Source organism: Antechinus flavipes, chromosome 4 (genome assembly GCF_016432865.1).
Source record: "Antechinus flavipes isolate AdamAnt ecotype Samford, QLD, Australia chromosome 4, AdamAnt_v2, whole genome shotgun sequence".
NCBI lineage: Eukaryota > Metazoa > Chordata > Mammalia > Dasyuromorphia > Dasyuridae > Antechinus > Antechinus flavipes.
The window spans coordinates 84,820,355-84,840,804 of record NC_067401.1 but is presented as its reverse complement, the minus strand read 5'-3'; the positions used below and the strand labels follow the sequence as shown (position 1 = coordinate 84,840,804).

General features: G+C 38.0%; 1 protein-coding gene across 1 annotated transcript in view; it reads left to right on the top strand.

Annotated features, from left to right (window-relative positions):
• Window positions 1-6,082, top strand: part of DESI2 (desumoylating isopeptidase 2) — a 35,098-nt gene extending 29,016 nt beyond the window's left edge. Inside the window, exon 5 of the mRNA XM_051993452.1 lies at window positions 4,331-6,082. Within this exon, the coding sequence (XP_051849412.1) occupies window positions 4,331-4,564 (234 nt within the window). The 3' untranslated portion in view covers window positions 4,565-6,082. The remainder of the gene's footprint in view (window positions 1-4,330) is intronic.
• Window positions 6,083-20,450: the final 14,368 nt, after the last annotated feature.

Sequence of the window (20,450 nt, the reverse complement as noted above, 5' to 3'; positions counted from 1 at the left end):
TTATAAAGGTTCTCTGCTGCTGCTTAATCCAGAAAAAAAATTTTTTTCAAAGTGTTTTCAGAGAGAATAATTTTTCACATTTAACATTTTCCATATGAGAAAACTAAGACTTTGAAAGATAAGTGATTTGCTTGTGATCATATGGCTAATAAGTATCTCAGGTAGGACTCCAAACTAGTTCACCCAACTGCCCCATCCAGCCCTTTATCACTATACCAGCTCGCCTCTCAAGTAGATATCTCATTGGAAGAATATTGTAAAATTAAACTCCTTTCAAATTGTGTAACAATACTCCTCTCTTATACAAGGGGAATCTATACGTGCAGTGACAGATATGAGATAATCATGCAGGCATTCAGAATTCATATACCTTCAGAAGCCTGTTTAAAATTTTATCTATGAAATCAAAAACTGGAAAATAGGACCTTAGAAATAATGTAGCCCAACATTGGCATTTGTTTGACAGATGTGAAGACCTAAGAAACAACATGGCCTAATTGCTTGCTCCAGATCAAAAAAGGCCAAAGCTAAAAATACAGGGCTTCTAACTTTTAGTCTAGTCCCATTGCTCTTTCTCTTGCACCATGCTGCTTAGGGGTCTTAGGATTGCTATGTTATAAACGTGGGCCCCAGAAACCACTTCAGCATTTTCAAAGGGATAGAGCCCAAGAGACAATTTGGATTTTTTGTTGTGCTCTACAGTTGAACATATCTGGCCAAGACTTGAACTTTAGTTTAGTGTTTAAATCCCAAACTTAGCATACAGCAAATATTTTCACATAAGAAATAGAATAAAAAAGGAAAATTATGTATGAAATTGCAAATCTTTAAACTGTAATAAATTAGACATGTTACTTTTAAGGCTATCTTTTTTGTGATACAGGCCTCTCTTTTTCCATGCATTTTTAAATGTTTTAGTGAACCTCCTTTTTTGTTGTTGTTTTTTTTTGGGGGGAGGAGGGGGGCGTTGTTAGCCAACGAGAGGGCTGTATCACCTTATCTATCCCTTATCCGTCCTACCAACTCCTTTACCCCTAGTGCAGGGAGGGAGGGGGAAAAAAAAGCTCTTAGAACAAATGCATAGCCTAACAAAACAGATTCCAACATTGGCCATTTCAAAAAATATGTTTTATTCTGTATCTTGAATCTGTCACCTCTCAATAAGTAATTAAGTACTCGGTAAATAGGCTTCATCATCAGTCTTTATGGAATCATAGTCATTGCATTTATCAGAGTTCTTAAGTTAGGCATTTTTATTGACTAAATTGCATTTATTGCATGAAATTGTTTTTATTGACTAAATTGCAAGTGTTTGAAATAAAGTCACAAGACTTCTTGGTCATTATTTTCTCTCGTGAGAGGTAATTGTTTTTCCAGGCGCTTCCGTTTGGCTCCTCCCTGACCAGCTGGTATCTTCTCAGAAACAAACTTCATTGGAGCTACCTCACCCCATTTCTGCCATTTTCCACCTTTGCTTTCCTTATTTCTTTGCCTTTCCGATACTGCCTCAAGATTGACAATAACAAATAGTTTACATTTCATCGTATTTAACCAAAACCACTTCCAGCAGTGGCTCTGTGGAGTACCCAAAGTGAGGTCACACATCCCAAAGCTGAGCTTTTTGACTCCAACTGCATTTGGGTTCCTGAGATTCAGGCTGTGGGCCACAGGGCCTCCACTCTCCTCCTTCATTCCTCCCATTCTGGCTGATTAAGAAAACTATCTACTTCAAACCTGTTTCCCTAGCTCCTAAATAAATAAATCTAGAGAATTTAAGAACTCTGATCTCCCCTAATCTTAGAAATTTTTTCTGTATATATTTTGCATTTAATAATTTCTGCTTATGTTGTTCCCCCAAAATTCCAAAACTTTGAGAGAAGGAACTCTCTTGTTTTGGTGTCAATTTCTGCAGCCCAGACCTTGATGTGTAGGAGTTTTTTAATAAATGTTAATTGAATTCACTTCCAAATCCAAGTCTCATTCTGTCTGTCTTCTTTAAAATGGAATTGTAACCATTCTGAGACATCAGCCATCAACAAGCATTAAGTGCTTCCTATGTTCCAGGCTCTCTGTGTGCTAGGCAGTGGAGGTATAGATAGTGATAACTAACTTCTGTGGAGGTTACAGAGATTTTCCTTTCTGGTTCTCACAACAGCCTGTGTGGCAAGTAGAGCTGTTATTCCCATCTTTCTGAAAGGGACTGACTCACTGAAAGTTATTCAGACTTTAAGGCAATATTTAAACTCTGGTCTTCCTGACACCAAGTCCAGTGCTCTTTCCATTACCCGTCTACTTATAAAAAAACCAAACAGTCCTTGCCTATGCCTGTAATTAATGTGTGTATATGTGTGTGAGAGAGAGTAAATATATACAGAATATAATAACTGTTTTTTTAAAGCATATTATATATGTTATCTCATTTGCTCCATACAGTAACCCAATGAGATAGATGCTGTTATCTTCATTTTACAGATTGGGAAACTGAATTTGGGAGAAGTTAGGGATAAGTCACCTAACTCAGGGTCACATGGCTAGTAATCAGCTGAGGCAGGATTCAAACTTGGGTCATTCTGACTTCACGTCCAGCACTCTCTGCCCTGCAACTCTTGTTTGTCTTCAGTTACTTTGCAAGGGAGTTCACTAACAGAGAGGAGAATTAGGTGAGGCTTCATATTAAAGGTAGCACTCGAGCTGTAGATTAAAAAGAAAAGATACTTGGAAGTAGAAATAAAAAGAGAGAGCATCTATATGACATGGCTGGTGCACAGGTTAAAGATGAGAGATTCTGAAAATACTCCTTAAAACTTGTTTCTTTGATAATTCGTTGGTAATTGCTTTACAGAATAAAGCCAATTAAATTTGTATATGAAGATTTTAATAAACTATATGCTATCTAAGAAGTCTTGTTGAGCACATAGTACAGTGAGTTTTTTCCTTTATAAATGTTAGTTATCTGACACATGAGGTTTTCAGGTGTAAATCTACATTGAATTTTAACTTATTCTTTGGGGGAATAATTTCAGGAAGAAATTTCTTCTCTTCTCCCCAGCTCATCCCTAGAGATTTTATCGATGGACAAAGGGAACACGTTATCATCAATAGGATATCATTCCACTCAGCAAGTCCACTGATTGTTGAGAATGCACTCTGACCTTGTGACACAGATCTAGAGCATGGAGAACATCTCTCCTTCCTGTCAGGCAGCTGTTACACTGTTCTTCACATAAGGCTCTCTTCTCACCTCTGCTACTTGCAGAAGGGAAAGGTTAGGGGAAAAAAAGTAGAAGAGCTAAGTTACACCACCTAAGATGCAGTGTTATAGTAACTTCCCACTTGTATGGGACAAAGGCAGAATAAAGGTCAGGAGACTGAGTAGGGAAGTACTTTCTCAGTCAAGTGGGATCCCTCTTTCTATTTCTTTCCCTTTCTTTGTCTCCCCCCTCCCCAATTATCATGCTCTCATGCACCCAAGGGAACTATAGGATAGAAATAAATTAGGAATCAATACTTTTGTGTGGCTGTGGTGAGAATGAGTCATAGAACAATTAAGTCTGTAGTGCAGGAAGAGATTTTATCCTTGATATATTCCAATGCTTTGATAAACTTCATATGACAGGTTCTCAGGCCTGAGAAAGAAGTGAAGAAAGAAAGGAAAGAACATTTGTCAAATGAATGAAAGGGCCTTTGTTAAACACTTAGCATATACCAAGTTTTAAGAATATGAATTAAAAAATCAAGATTGCCCCAGATCTTAAGGATGACACAAACAAAAAGTTCACAGTGATTGTCAAGGCCTCATTGGATTGGGCAGCATAGTTCAGGAACCTGAGGCTGCATCAAAAGGCCAAAGAGCCCAGGCCTCAGGGCAAGTAAAGAAGGCCTGGTACTTTGTTCTTCTGCCTCAGCTGAGCCATGTGAGCAGAGTTCAGAAAAAGAGCAGAGTGGTTCCCCTTGGAGGAACATGCCTAGGAATGCACCAAGAGCCATAGGGGACCCTGAAAATGAGAGGATAGACTTGTCCAAGGCTACCATATATTATATATTAGCCTGGTGTCTTACTTTGGAATAACTTTAAACTTTCCTAAATGTTTCCCAGTATAATTGCGAAGAACATGAAGAGCAAAAAGGCAGGTGATGTTACTAAATATTATAGAAAGCAAAGAATAGTATTTGCTGTAAAGTTCCAGGCCCCTCATTGGTAGGTAGCTTTTGTCAAAGGGCACTTGAAATGTGGCCTGTGACGGACTTACCCTCGTTCCTCAGCACTAGACAAGATTAACCTTATCTTTCATGTAACACAAAACCTGCCTTTTTCCCCCCCCTCCTGTAGATTCTTTGTGGGAAAGAGATTCCTCGTTGGGTTAATCGACTCGCCTACTTCAGCTCCTGTATACCATTCCTCCAAAGCTGCCTTCCCAAGGAGTGGCTCACTCCTGCAGCCCTTCAGTCTAGTGTCAGCCAGGAGCTTCAAGATGAGCTGGAGGAAGCAGAGGATGCAGCCGCAGCAGCCGTCATGTCAAGTGCTTCAGCCATGTCCAGACCTGGGCGCCACACTAAACTATAAATTTCTCCAAAGTAACACATTCAGAACTTTGTCTGGCAGTTGAATTTCACTAGAGAGCAGCAAGAAGAGAGCAAACTTCTTTTTGGACATTCCTTTTGTATGCAACAATAGCTCTTCCCCAAATCCCAAGTTTTTTCAGCTCAGGATTATATTTGTAATTTTAAAAGAATCACCTGACAAAAGAGGGAGGACTTTTATGTGAAGCTACCCTCTGTTTTTTTTACCCACTTGTAAATTTGGATTTACTTCTGTTTTATACAAGATCTGTTGAGTTATGTTTACAGTATTTTATATTGCTGTTTACAAATCTTGCATGGACTCCTGCCACCATGAAAGAAGAAAACCTTAATGTCTTCGTAAATTAGGCAGGTAAACTTTCTACATTTCCAACTGCTGCCAGAGCTGTGGCATAAACATCAGAGTACCAAGTGTGTGAACAGGTATTTACTTATGGTCACCATCACCTACTTAAGAATTGTGGTTTTTAAGAAATGGCACCAGAATAAAAGGAACCCAAGTAAGCAGGACTTGAGAGCAGACTCTGTCAGAGGTCCTGCCTGGTATTGGGGGGTGGAGGTTAGAGTGGGAAGAACAGTTCCTGAGGAGCAGGATCCAAGAGGAGCTGGCTTCTACTGCCCTTATGGTCTATCTGGTCACCCCTGGCAGCAGGGAATTCCTCTACATGCTTGGGATCTTGTCCAGCATTCATGGTTCCAAGAATTTTCTAAAAGATTGATTACTATCTTGCTAGTAACTGCACATGTGTGATGAAAACTCAATTTTATTTTAATGCATAATCATTTCTTAAACTGCAAAAGTGTTTGTTTTTTTTTCCCCCTTGAACATACTAATTTGTAATCCTGTCCACTTCATATAGTGCTTAAAGGAAGATTGGGGAATGCCTTGAGGGATGTCCTAAATGTCAGCAGTTTTAGTTTGTAATTCAGATTCTTATAACTATTGAGGCTGATTGTTTATTGGGTTTACATGGTCCATAATAGTAAAGTATGTGTTGGACTTCAGTTATTTTCAGGCTTTCTATATCTTACCAGAAAGATATGCCATGACATGGGGCAACCTATTGTCCATCCCCTCTCGAGGCTGTGTGCTGCCTTTGGTCATTTAGGAGTGAATTATGTGCACAACATCTCACAAATAAATGGCCATTGTCCTCTCATAGACATTTTTTATTGACAGCATATTAATGTGTTTCCATTAGCTACGTTTATTTTTTCAGCAAACATTCAACTCTTTTTTTTTTTTTTTTTTTTTTTTGGTCATTTTATAATCTCTAATGTGTCTATTTATGTAAATCCATCCACTTAAGAACCAAATTGTGACAACAGATAATAAGCACATGGTGTCAGAGAAAATATGTAACCTGAAGGCCCCTGTGCCCAGGCATCTGTAGTCCTACTTTGGCCCTCCTCTGTAAAAATCATTCTTTATATGTAATATTAACTTTTTCTGCCTTAACAATGAATTCCTGCAATAAAATTGGATGAAATTTATAAACAATTCAAGGCAGTGACTTAAACTTCATAAAGTATTGTTGGTTTTTAAGTGGTTTACCTTTATTTAAGCTGCTGCCTTTTGTTAAGTATGTGGAGCAAACATTATCTTTAAGTAAACTGCAGTTTTCACTTTTCCATATTCTGATTTTGATTGGTTGGGTTTTTTTTTTTTTTTTTTTTAACTTTTCATAGAACTTAGTCATGGGGAGAAGGATTAGGGAAAAGGAAAGCAAACAGTTTAATTTGTACATTCAACTGTTGCCTTTCCCTGAAAGAAAAAAAAAAAACTTGCTAAAAACTACTCTCATTTTCAGAGTGGGAGGGACCCTCAGTTTACAAAGAGTTCTATATAAATGCAATAAAATAAGATAGGAACAGATACTACCTGATTTCCAATAAACCTTTTTAAGTCTGAAAATGTGACTTAAAATAAGACATTAATGAAGCCACACTGTTAATATTATTTGTGAAAGGAGAAAAATCCCTATAACCAAAACCTGAATCACTTAAAAGTAGTTTATTTTGCAATTACGTATTTTGCTAAATTTGTTTAGATACTCATAGTTTAATTTGAGCTGCTGATTAATCTAAAGAAATAGTAATTAGAGTTGCCTGATAAATATTCAGAATGGCTCATCTGTACTTGGCTCCCATCATCAATAAAAACATATGGTATGCTTTTTTTTTTTTAATTTGGCATACTGTCAACCTGTGGCATTTGAAGATTAAATTCATTCTTGAGGGCCCTGGTAAAAATGAACAGTGGTCTTAGCTTATGATCATTACATAGAGTGAGTATAAAATTTTGTGCAAGAGAATATTTTATAATCTTCTTTAGGCAGTTGTTGCCTCAGATCAGGAAATATATGTCATGACTTCAGAAAAAATTATGAGTAGGGTCAGGTCATTCTTTTCAGATCAGAGTTGACCTTGCTCATTGTAACATTCATCCTGGTCTGTCTTTCAGAGATAAACTAGTGTTTTTGTCCTTGCTGCTTAATCTCTCAAAAATCTTGTTTTAAAATTGAATAGTTCAAGGATATATTTGGTAAGGATTTACTTTGTATTTAGAAGGGGAGAAAAAAACCAACTCACTTCTTAAAGGTAGGTTTGAGTTTTGTTAATAACTCATGTCACAAGTACAGTATTTAAGTGATGCTAATATGTTGGTTTTCCTGTTTGTTTTAAATACATTGATTTCTCTAAAACCTCTGAAAATGCCATCTGCTTTGGAAAATTTGTTCCTTGTGGAATCTTACAAGGTGATGGTACTGTAACTGTGAACTTGGACTCCACTTGATGCCTAAAAACCTGCCATCTGTTGCTCTGACTCAATAGCAATAGTGCAAGTTGCCCATCACCAGCACTTTTAGAAAGCAGGGATATATGATTTTAGTTAACCGACAGCATTGTGTGTATAAGAAGACTTCATACTCCCAGAGGAGTCTGAAAGGCTCTTGTCTATGGCTTCTTTCCATCATAAAATGGATCAAAACATATTCACTGTTTCAAGGGTCTTATCTGCTTGCCTTCTCTTTCCCGTTTGTTCAATTTCTATAAGATACTTTGTATTTTTGATATCCATTGTATTTTCTTAAATGAGTCATTTTTCTTTGAATAAGATGGATTCTGTTTGGTGAGCCTTTTCCTCCCCCCAGTCCTCCAAAAGTATCCCATCATCCTGTTTTTATTCTCTTTTCTTTAGTATGGTTTTATTGTGCAACTGGATTCTTTATACTTAGCTGTTTAATCAGAATCAGTGCACTTTCCTTTTCATTGTTTCCAAGGTCTTAAAAGTGGTTAAAGAATCTTCATATACCTAAAGAGAAATTTTGTGAACTTGCATACACGTTTACTGTCACTCATGGTATTTATATGAAAGTAATGCTGAGAATCTTGACTTTTGCTACCTTAATATGGCAGTAAACTATCATGTTATATCAATTTATTAAAAAAAAATTACTTTTATAAGAAATGTTTTATAGTGCTTTCTGGCCTCTAAGAAACATTCGCAGTTGTGAGGGTGAGGGGTGGTATAGCATGTGGAAGGTAGAATTTTATTTGCTTGGAATTTCTAAATATGATTGATAAATAATTGCTTAAATTCAAAATGCATTTTAAACTGTCCTACTATTATTATTTGATGAAAGACTTTCTTCATGTTCTAGCTCACACCACATTCATTTATTCTCCCTCCCTCCATTTTCACCAGGAGAAACCTTGTCAGACACAGCTGCGACATTTGGTACTGCAGAGATTTTTGACCTTCCACGTGAACAAAGCATTTCCTTTATTCTTCTTCCCTTGTGACTTTTGTAGCCCTGGTGACCACTTTTCATTCCCACAGCTATAGCTTCCAGTAGTGAGTGAAATTCTTAAGTTGTTTTAAAGGTGATATGCTTTTAATGTGCTAACTGGTTCAAGAGCAAAAAAGATGCTTAGCCTTATTCCACAGAAAGGGAATTTTTCATTTGCTTAGTTGCTTTGAAAGGAATTCTCTTGTTTGGAAGCATTGGCTTCAAAAATGGGAGCAAAACAATAATAAGAAACTTTCACATACTAGATAAGTCCCAAGTCCCTTAGGCATTTTGTTCTTTGGAGCTGTCAAACCTGAGATCCTCCAGAGACTGCCAGTGCAAGCAGGCAGGGAGGCTAAGAGCAATCTAAGATTCCTGACTGTATTAAGTTAGAGCGCCATATTGACTGACTAGTGAAAAAACAGAATTGTAAGACTTGCTGCATTTGGATTTTTTTTTTTCCTAAGAGTTTTTGGTGCTGTTTTGTTGTTTTTGTTGGTTGTTGTTAGAGACATTCTCTCCCCTCTTCCCAAAACCCTATCAACCTTATATTTGAGGGTTTTTGTGAAACCGTATAGAGGCAAAATAGTCCTCGGTAGCCAGGTTAATTACTAACAGCAAAAGTACCCTCTGCTCCATACTCATTGGAGTGATATATCTACTTTGTTTTCTATAAAAACCAATGGATCCCTGAAATGTTTATACATTAAATACTATGTTCAAAGAATGTTATGGTGAAACTTTAGGTTAAAGCAAACATCTTTTTGTGTAAAGGGGTGGGGAGGGAGATAGCTTTTTTATTTTCCAAATCTGGATTTTTAAACAGCACATTCATTTTTAAGTGGTTTGCCTGCAACAATAGAGTTACATTTGATGTCTGAAAAGGCATTAATCATTGAGGTTAAAAATATATAATTTTACCTGTTAATTATGTTTGACCACTGATTGAACTTTTCAATACTTTATAAGACACTTATTGTGTCTTATAAAGTAACCTCAAAAAAATCTAAACTGAGTTCTGTCATCCCTTTATAACAACCACAGTAATTCAGAAAGTTGGAATTAAATATTTTCAAGATGTTATTTCTGTCTTATGATATATTTTCATTGGTTTCACTTAAAATCCTACTGTATGCAAAGCACACTCAAACTCACCACCTAAGAGGCTAAATAAACCACAGGTAACCATAACAGAATATATTAAGTGTAACCAGTGGTTCAAATCAAAACCTGAGAAGTAGAAGAGATCATTTCCAGATGAGATTGCTCCTTAAGAGAAGGTGACATCTGAATTAAGCCTTAAAGGGAGGGGAAGGTGCTCTGTCTATAACATAACAACTGTCTATGGTAAAAGTTCTGTTGAAGGATAATGGGGTGTGGAGAATAGTCCAGTTTTGCTGCAACATAAAGTATTCAAAAGGAGTGGGGGAGTGTGCTAAGTAAGTCTTTAGAATAAGTAAGTTTGAACTTGGATCATAAAGGGAATACCAGAGTAAGAAGTTTTCTTTTTGATGAGCCACAAGGACTCATTCAGGCTCTTGAATTAATTTAATCAAAAGCAAATGTGGCCTTATTTCCTTGGGATTTGTGATAATGCTTTAGGTAATGCTTTACTCTGGTAAGTGTTTGAAGTGATGATACTCCATTGATGGAAGGAATAGACTGCAGATGGAAAGAGATTAGTAGCTCATTCCAGTTGTATAGGTGAGATAAATAATAGTGTGCCTTTATATGGAAGTGTTTAAATATTTGCAGTGAAGAGATAAAAGACTGGGACTAAAATTGTTATGTTTACAGTGAGAAGAATGGAAGACGTGAATTAAAAGTTTTTTTAGAAAGTGAATTTAGAATGACTGCTAACCAGAAAATTTCTAGGTGATAAGTGAACGCTGCATAAACAGCTTGAATAAGATGGTTTAAAAACCAGTTGACAAATATTTATTATTACAATTGTGCAAAGTGATAAGATATATAATAGACATAGTATATTTATGTAACATATATCTATCTTCAAATAGCTTATGGAATGGTAATTAGGCACAGTGTAAGTATGTATAAAAATACTTGACAATGCAAAGTGTGGGAGTGCTTAATGGGGGAGGGATCTCCCACTGAATGTTGATTAGGTTTCTTGCACTTGAATCAATACATGCCTGTTGTCTTAAGAGATGACAAACTAAAGTTTGATTGGCCAAAGTCTTTCTCACCATATTACAATATAATAGACATTTATTAAACACCTACTACTGATTGCAGAGCTCTTAATAAACACTGAGGTGAAAACAGTTCAGAAGACATCATCTCTGCCCTCAAAAAGCTTACAGTCAGGTAGCTGAAGGAAACCTTCATGATCATGGAGATTAGGAGATGTTTCAGGAAGGGAAGTGACATTTCTTTTAAGTTAAATTATACCAGATTATTAAGAGCTTTAAACACCCCAAAGAGAAATTTGAATTGATTGATTCATGAGGCAATACTATTGTGGCAACAGTATGAAGGGTAGAAAAAAGGAGGGACAGACAAAGCAGACCTGTAAGGAAGCTATTTCTGTCCTAGAACAGTGGTGAGTAGTGGTGGGGACTTGTCCTATAGTGGGAATAGAGAGGAGGGGAAGAAAAAAGAATGTTTGAGGTAGCACTGACAAGATCTAAAGACTGGAGAAGTAAGGAAATTCCAGGAAGCATCATGGACAATCCCGAGGTTTTGGAGTTGAGAGATGAGATGAATACTACCAAAAAGATGTTGAAGCCAGAAGGCCCAGATGTAGAGGAAGAGATAATGAGCTCAGTTTTGGTCATGTGTTTTTAGTTGCTGGTGGAATATCCAAATGGAGGCACTCTGTAGGAATTTAAAATTGTGCTTATAGAACACTGAAGAGAGATTAGGCATGGATAAAAAGATTTGAGAATCATATATGTGTGTGTGTGTGTATATATATGTGTATGTGTGTGTGTATGTATATGTATGTATGTATATATATATATATATATATATATGATTAAATGAATATAAAAAACATTTATTAAGCACTTAAAATGTACTGAGCATTGTGGAAGAAGCTATACAAATGAATAATAAGATAGGCAAGGAAATAGTGTAAAGAGAAAAGATAGTCAAAGATAGACCCTTGGAGAACACCTACTTTTAAGTGTTCAGAAAAAGAGATATTGAGCCAGCAGAGGAGACAGACCACAGGAAATAGGAAAAGAACCAAAAAAGATTGTGGTGGTCAAAGCCAAATGGGAGGAGAATGCCACAGATCGACTACTTAGAAGAGGCACAAGCTGGGGATGTTGGAGTTGGGGGGAGATTAAGGAAGAGAAGGACTACAAACCCGCTCAATTAATTTGGCAGTTAGAGCATTCCAGTAACGAATAAATGCCACATTGCAAGGGACTGAGGAGTCTGTTGTGGTGGTTGTTTGTCCTCAAAAGGACCATAACATCAGGGATCTGATGCAGTGACTAGCAAGTGAGTTGGTTTTAAGTGAGAGAGGGCTATGCAAAGTCACTAGCCATCCGGGTTCATTGGCAAAATAGAAATCAGGACAACTGGAGATGGCTCTTGGAGAATCAGTAGTAAGGAAGTAGAGACATCAGGTGTACGCTTTGTAAAACAGGACAGGTGAATGGGCTAGCAGGACAGTGGAAACCTACCAATGCAGACTGATTCTGAATACTGGAATTTTTACACAAGAAGGAATTTCATTCCCTGAAAGAAAATTTTCCCTAAGGACTACTGCTTTTCCTAAGTAATTAATAATTAATTATGTCAATCAGTACCTAAAATAAGGGCAAATTTTAATAAGATAACGGGTGAATTTTCCATCTGGATTTTGTAGTGTTTGCAGTGACAGCCTTCCCATTCCCCCTTTAATAAATTTTTGTTAAGCTTTTAGTGAAGCGTTTTTTCAACATATATCTGCCCCTTTAAAACGTTATTTGTGATTAGCGAAGCAATTTATATTTTAATCTGAACTGTAGCTTTTTCTGGTATTTTTGCCTTTATGATTATTATATGTAGATGGGATAATTGCAGTTTATTCAGGATTATCCATAGTTATTCATGAAGGAGATAAGGTTTTGCTTGTACAGAAGAGCATCATTTGCTTTAATGTGTCTGTATGGAATTATCATAGATTCACATTTACATCATCCTTGCAAAGTCCTTTGTTTATATGCATTATCATTTCCTATAAAACTATTTCTGGGTAAAGTTCAGGGTGTCAAATGTGCTCCCCAAGCCCTCCTTTAAACAATCCTGTATTTTTAAAAGACTTGCTGCCCTTTTGGAAACATCATAAAATGTTACTCTCTTCCAAAAAGTACCAATGAACCTTTTAGTTCAGTAGTCTGCCAGTGACTTGGATTTGATTTGCAGTCATTAGTTCTCATGCAAAGATGCCTAATTATTGATACCCTTGATGTAATGATTTTGGAAACATTTCTTATTCAGAAAATAATTTAAACCTAAACTCTGTTTTGTTTTTTATTTATTGTTGAGGGATTAGCTAACTAGGGTTAGGATGTTTTGTGAGGTTAAATGACTTGCCTGGGGTCATACAGCTAGCTGGGGTCAAGTGTCTGGGCTGGATTAGATAGAATTCAGTGCCTCTTGAATTCTGGGCTGGTGTTTTATTCATTGTACCACCTAGTTGTCTTGTGTTTCTTAAAACAAATCAGTTCTGGGTGGAAAAAAACAACTGTTTCTTCAAAGTCTAAATATATCCAAAGTAGTTTCCTTAATCAAGAAAAATTTGAGAATATGACAGTTGGAGCATCTGAGCCTCCAGACATTTTTTAATAGCCAATCTATTTATTACCAGAAATATTTGTGGAATGGAATTGTTCGATTTCAAATTTTCAGACACACAACCATATTTTTTTAAAACTGTGTTTAAAAAACACAGTTGGTGTTTAAATGTTTTTCTTACTTTTAGGCAGGAGGGGAGCTTGGAAGAATCTGAACTCCTAAGAGTGAATTTACTCTTACTACTAGTCAAACTACTGCATGTTTGGAGTCAGAACATATGATCTCCTCTCCCAGTTAAGCCATTTATTATCTGTGTGACCTGAGGCAAATCATTCTAATTCTGTGGCCCTCAGCTTTCATATCTGGAGGCTCCAGTCTTTACTGGAGGAGGGAATCCCCCATGGTGAAGGGAGTTAGAAATGGCAGGTCAGTCCCAAAGAAATTCTGTAAGGTATTGGGTTTGGAATAATATAATTCACATGTAACATCTCAAGGTTTATAAAGCACAAAGGTAGGTGGGGCAGTTAGCCCTATTTGCAAGCGAAAGAAACTGAGGCTGTGTAAGATTATCTTCAAATAGATAGGATTTTGACTCCAAACCTAGTGGTTCTAACCATCTACTCTACTGCCACTTGCACATTCAATGATTCAATGAGCCTGTATTAAATGCCTCTTCTCTGTAAGGCAGTATGATAAGCAGGGAGGGTACAAAAATATTAAAAACCAACCTAAAGGAGCTTACATTGTACATTCACAAGTACAGTCCTTCAAGGTGCACCAGACAGATTGGAGGGGGAAAATATATCTAAAAAAACAGAAGTATATAAAAAAAATTTTTTAAGTACTTGTTCAAGCAATAGTATCAGTTCTTGGCACGAGGAGATACTTAATGTTTCTTTTGAATTACATAATGTGATTGTCAGATGAAAGAAAGGGATGGCATTGGAACTTATCTCATTGCCAACCATGGCACTCAAATGAGAAAATCTTTATAAAGCTCTTAGCATAGCACTGGGGTATATAGTATGTGAATACTTATTCCCTGCCCCCAACCCTTCCCTCTACCAAGGACGATCTGATGAGAGATACATTACATCTAGGGGTTTGGAGAGAGAGTTTTTAATCGAGAAGTTACTAGAGGATCAATAACAACAGCAGGGCCATTTATTGACCACTTTGTCCAGAGGGTGGTCTGTGCTGATTTACTTATTGTTAGAAGAATTAAGGGCCTGGGATGAAGGGGGGAAAAAAAAAACAAAAAACCCTGAAGACGCTGACTAATTCTACTGACTAGCTTGCAGCTTTGTCATTCAATTCTGGAACCATGATGAAATAAACTGCCATTTTTCTTCCTAGAAAAGATAACATCAATATTTTCCACTATATTCCCGTTCATCAATTACTATAACATTCGATCAGTAACTGCGGCTTTGGCCATGAGCATCAGTTCCCCTCCTTTGTTATTTGAGTGTATTGAGGGCAGGGACCATCTCATTTTAGTATTTATAACCCACAGCGCCAGGTGGTCATTAAAATATTTATTGGGCTAGATAGCAGAGACCTGCTATCAGCTCTGGCCCTGTGGAATGTTTAAAAAAAAAAAAAAAAAACAGGCAAAAAGACAGCCCTTCCTCTCGAGGTCACAGTGTAAGCAGGGATGCAAAAGAGGCAAGGTAAAAGCATTAAAAAGGAGTGGGAAACTTTTCCCCCCACAGATGGAATTTTAGTTGCCCTTTTTCATTCCACAAACTGTAGAACCAAGTGATTTAGATTCTATCCAGCCTTGGTCTTGCTGGTCCACACTGAAAGGTAGTAAGAAGCTCAGAACTACAGAGCTCATTACTGACAAGCTTTTTCAGACTCTTCAGCTTGGAGAGGTTGTCCAGGAAAGATGTCTGACTTAGGCTCCCCCTAACTTTTATTATGTCTTTCAGGCCCTGTATTTTAAATTCTTTCCCTTCCAGGTTTGGGAAGCCTGTGTAGAATAAGGCTCACATATTAAGTGCTAATACAGTGGTGAGTTCTTGTTGTTATGGGCCAAATTTAAAGTATCCAATCCTATAATGTTGTCTATGTTGATAATAGGGCTTTACCCTCTGTACTCAGAGGGGCATTTATTTCAACAGCAGTCCTGACATCCACGAAGATGCTATACAATTCTTTTGTAAGCCAGTTTGTTTTCAAGTCCTGGGTCCATCAGGACTCCTTCCAAAATGAAGTCGGAGAATAGCTTCGGACTTCAAGTTTGAGTCCAGACTCCACCACTTACTAGCTGTGTGATTTCAAACAAGTCACTCTCTTGAGTCTCACTTGGCTCATCGGCAAAATTAGGATGCAATTTTTGAAATCCTCCAGTAAAGTCCTCTGCTCGCCATCTCCTGAAACATCAATGACCCTGGGATCTCAAAGATTTGGGGAACAAAACAAACCACAGCAGGCTCCCCTTATGTGTTTGAAAGGCCCAGAACAGGCCAGACTTTTGCCAGAGCTAAAAACAGGGAAGCTGTGTCTAATCCTTGCTTCTTTTATACTAATGGTTTTCAAAAGGTACCATGTTCACTTAAACCTGGGGACTTCGGTAGAGATGAGAAGAAAGACTCCTTGGATCTTTGATAAGGGATTGAATGTGCTTCTGTTTTCAGTTTCTGGACTACCAAGAGTTGGAATCTCCAAACATTGTTCTGTACCAACATGTTTGTGACTGGCAGAAATGTTGGAATTCATGTGGTTGGTCATAAAGAGGAACTTTTGATTTAATTTATATAGAGAACTCCCGGGTGAGAAAACTCCCTCTCAGTACAGGTCAGGATCTTTTCTACCATTTAATCTCTTAGAGGAAGGATTCTTTAAAAAATTTTTCTTGTCAAAAATCTCTTTGGTTGTCTGGTGAATTCTATGCCTTCCTCCTAAGAAATACCTAAGAAAGGTATTTAAAAATACCTTTTTAAAGGTATAAAATAGAAAAAGTCACAGGCCCCTTGACTGTGTAGATCCCAACTTAAGAGAGAATAGGCATTTTATTAAGCACTTTCCAAATAGCATCTCATTTGATCCTTGTAGCTCACTAGGAAGTAGGTGCTCTTATCTCCATTTTACATTTGAGGAAACTGAAGCAGACAAATTATGTAATGTCCCAAGGTTCACAACTAATAAGTGTCAGGTAAAAATCCAAATTCAGGTCTTTCTTACAAAAGTGGAGGAACAAGTTTGAACTACTCTCCAGATAATCATGCAACACCATATGTTGGAAAAAACCGACTTAGGGAGGCAGAGGAGCCAGGGTCAAGTATGGTTACACCTGTTTGACCTTGATTGCGTTACCTCTGGGAAGTTTCTCATCTATACGCAGTGGGAGTTGGACAGGAAGGACCCATACAGATTTTTCAAGCTCTGTCCATTATTCTGTGAATGTGTAGGACTTCTCAAGATCACCTTTGCTAAGTTGTTGAAACCCAGTCCCAGAGGGCTTCCTATTAAGCCGGTTGATTTTTTTTCCATCAACAATTCATAATTAAACTGCTAGAGCATTGTGTGGTAGGGTGGAGAAATCACTCTGCTTCAATAGATAGAATGGGCATGCTGATAAAATCAGAGTCCTTAACTTGCACTTCTTAACCTCACTGAGTTTAAAAGAACAGATGGGATGATACAATAACATAATGGTGAAGTAAGTACTATGTAAGTTGAATTTATTAACTTTATTCAGGCCTGAGCATGTTGAGTTTGATCTTACTGCCTTCTTTTCACCCTTTTAGTCTAAACCCTGGTCCAAAGTACTGATTCTTATAGAATCCTCACAATAAGCAAATCTTATTTAAATTATTTTAAAATTTTAAATTATGGTGAGGTCCTCCACCACTGGAAAGCTGTGTACTTTCTTTTCTTCCTAAAATAATAGTCTTGAGTTAGAAGGAACCTCAAGAGTGATCTCATCCAACCTGTACTTGAAGAAGACATACCTTCCATAAAGTAGTCATCTGCTCCATATATGAACATCTCCACCAGAAATGGGGTAAGAAATCAGGAGCCTCCAGATAAATGTAGCAGGCCCTGGCAGTGCTCAAAACCTTTAAGTCCCTTGGGCAAAGTAAGATGCCCACAGTAACTTTTGAAGCCCCTTTTCTTACCACTGGGAAGCTTGGATATCAGTGGGCCACCAATTTCTGAGGTGCTTCTGCCCCTTATCTCACCATGGGTCAACATCAGTTCTGAACTTCAACCTACCTCCCAGATCTGAGCTCCCCACCCCTGCCCACTAATTCCTGGTCCTGTTTGACTCGGATAAGACCCCTCTAAGAGTCCTACCTTATGTCATCATTCTGAGTGCCTGACTCCATCCACAACCCAAAGGGATGTTCTGTGTCCAACCCTCCAACCACTTCCCTGGTGGGAGCCTCCTCCCTGTCAGTCAGGCTTTTGTCCCATAATGGGCTTTGTCTGGCCACCCAGCCAGACCAGTTTTCTTGTAAGAAGCGTCAGCCTCACCTAGAGTTGTGACTAATGACCTAGGCAATCTTACCTGCCTCACCTTCCTCCCAAGGGCTGGAGGGAGAACCAAGTGCCCTGCCTCTGACCAGTTTGTCCTTGGGCATTTCCTCTGGCAACCTAAATGGCAGCTATGGGTGATTGCCCCCTTTTGCTCTCTTCTGCAATCCCAAATCTTGCTTAGTTGTTTTAAGTATGTTCAACTCTTTGTGATCCCATTTGGGCTTTTCTTGGCAGAGATACTGGAGTAGTTGGCCATTTCTTTCTCCAGCTCATTTGAAGGCCCTTTCCAGGGACACACAGCTAAGATGTGGCTGGGGTTAGATTTAAATTCAAGAACTTTCAGACTTCAGGCCCAGCTCTCTACTGTACCACCTAGCTGCCCTCCCAAAGCTTGCCAGACTTGTATTTAGATAGTAAGGAATTGTTCCCTTCCTGAAGCAGCCCATTTTTTTTCCTTAGGTTGAAAATCCTCTCATTGTTCTTTGTGACCAAACAGAACAAATGTTAGTACTTTGTTTTTAGGAAAAGGCAAAAAAGGAGTGGTTGTAATGGTATAGTTTAGAAATGTCTAAAACCAGTTCACCTTTCACAGCCTGAGGCCCCAGAGGCAGAATCAGATCAGTGGGAATGGGTTTGTGGTTTGTGTTGTGGTAGAGAAGGTGCTGGTGGAAACTGGTAGCCATAATGATGATGAAGCAATGGGCTGGTTTGATTTAATTTAAAGCACTAGCACCAGAATTAAACTGAGCAAATGAGTGGTTCTTTCCAATTTCTCAAACACTTATGGTCATTATACAAATCACAAGCCTTCCAGACTTTCCTACTTTTGATAGGTCCTACCAGCCCCCAAAGACCCATGGCAGGTTACAGAATAGGTTAATGAAGGTCTATTTGTTTTTGTTTTTTTCTAGAAGTCTTACTTTTAGGCTTCACTCTCTACAGGTTAGTGGTACTGTTTTACTAATAGAATAGAAATGTAGGAAGGTGAAGTTTTCTGAGAAGTTTCCTTCTTTCCCAGCAATGTCTCCCCATTGAGGGGGGAAAAAATTTGTGAAACTGATTTTAGAATGATTGATAGGATTTTCATAGTAGTCAAGGAGAACTTGCATTTTGCAGGAGTGATTCAGGGAAGATATAAAGGAAGAAATGGTACCTGATTTGGTCCTTGAAGAAAGGAAATGATTTCAGTAGACTGGGATGAGGAGGAGCAGAGATCAAAGTAGATATATCTGCTTAAACAAAGACATGGAAACTAAAGACAGGAATAAGAGGGGCAGCAACTAAATCCACTTTGGCTAGAGTGGGGAGTATGTGAAGGGGAGTAGTTTGAGCTAATGCTGAAGAAGGGGATCAGAGCCAGATGGTGAAGGAGCTTGATTGGGCAATGACAGGCAGCAGGAATGACAAAATCCAGAGTCGTCTATTAGGAGGATAACTGTGGTCAGGGAGAGACTGAAGACAGAACTGCCAGATAAGCTGTCTCCCGGTCAGGGTGAGAGGTGAGGAAGAGCTGAACTGCAATGGATAAAAGATAGCCTGGGGGTAGAGTTGACAGTGCAATGTGGGGGAGGATATTGAGAAAGAGGGAACAGTCAAAAGATAACCCTGGGACAGAAATAGGCAGTGGAGGTCAGTGTAGTCAGTTAAAAAGTTGAAAAAAGTCCCACGGTCCTCAGACAGGACGATGGTGTGAGACTACTGGCCAATAATTTGGGACAGGACATACAGGACAGGAAGAGATAAAGTGATAAAGTTAACTAAGCAAGCTGTCTGTGTCCGTGATAAATTAGATCCCAAATTGTAAAATCCTTATATAGCATCTGGATGGTGACCATCTTTGACCTATATTATCTAACCATTGCCAAGTACCAGAAAGGCAGCCAGCTTCATCTAAAAACAGTCTAAATTGAAGATACAGCTTCCCCACCTCTTTAGATGTGGGGTTCACTGGTTATGATATAAGGTACTTCCTCCTTCCCCAGTATAAAGATCATGTCCCAGATGTAATAGTGCTCAAGCCAGAGAAATGATGTGTTGATTCCGCTGACAGGCAACTGCTATTTAGCAGATAGTTTTTGTAAACATTTTCTTTCTTTTAAAAAAAAAAAAAAAATTATTTTTTTGTTTATATGTCACCTATATTTTCCAATATATCCCTTTCCCTGCCCTTCCCAGAGAGCTATCATTTACAACAAATTGGGGAGGGAGGAAAAAGGGAAATGAGAAAAAAAAAACATTACCCAAAACTGACTCAAATATATTAAAAAAAAAATTATCAGCAGTTTTCCACAGCCACATTTCCCCAGCTCTAGGAAGAAGGAAGTGTCTTCTTATATCTCTTCTTGAGGGCTTAACCCTAGCTCATAATTTCACAACATCACACTGAATTGTTTTTATTGTAACTTGCTCAGTTTTGTTTTTATGTCCCCATTTTATGTAAAATTCTGAATCTAGGTTGAACAGACAGATGATGAGTCTATCTGGGACATCTGGTAAAGATATCAATCTAGTGGTATTGTTCAGTCATTTCAGTCATGTTCAACTCTTCATGACCCCATTTGGGGTGTTTTTGGCAAAGATATTAGAGTGGTTTGCCATTTCCTTTTTCAGGTCATCTTACATATGAGGAAACTGAGACAAACTGTGTTGCTTACTAGCTGTGTCACACAGCTAGTAAGTGTCTGAAGGCAGACTTGAACTCATGAAGATGAGTCTTCCTGATTCCAGGTCTGGCACTCTGTCCACTGTACCACCTGGCTGCCCTTTATCTTGTCAATAACTGGAATTATGAGAAAGAAACTCTAGCAAGAGGCTAAGATTAGAAATAGAGATTTG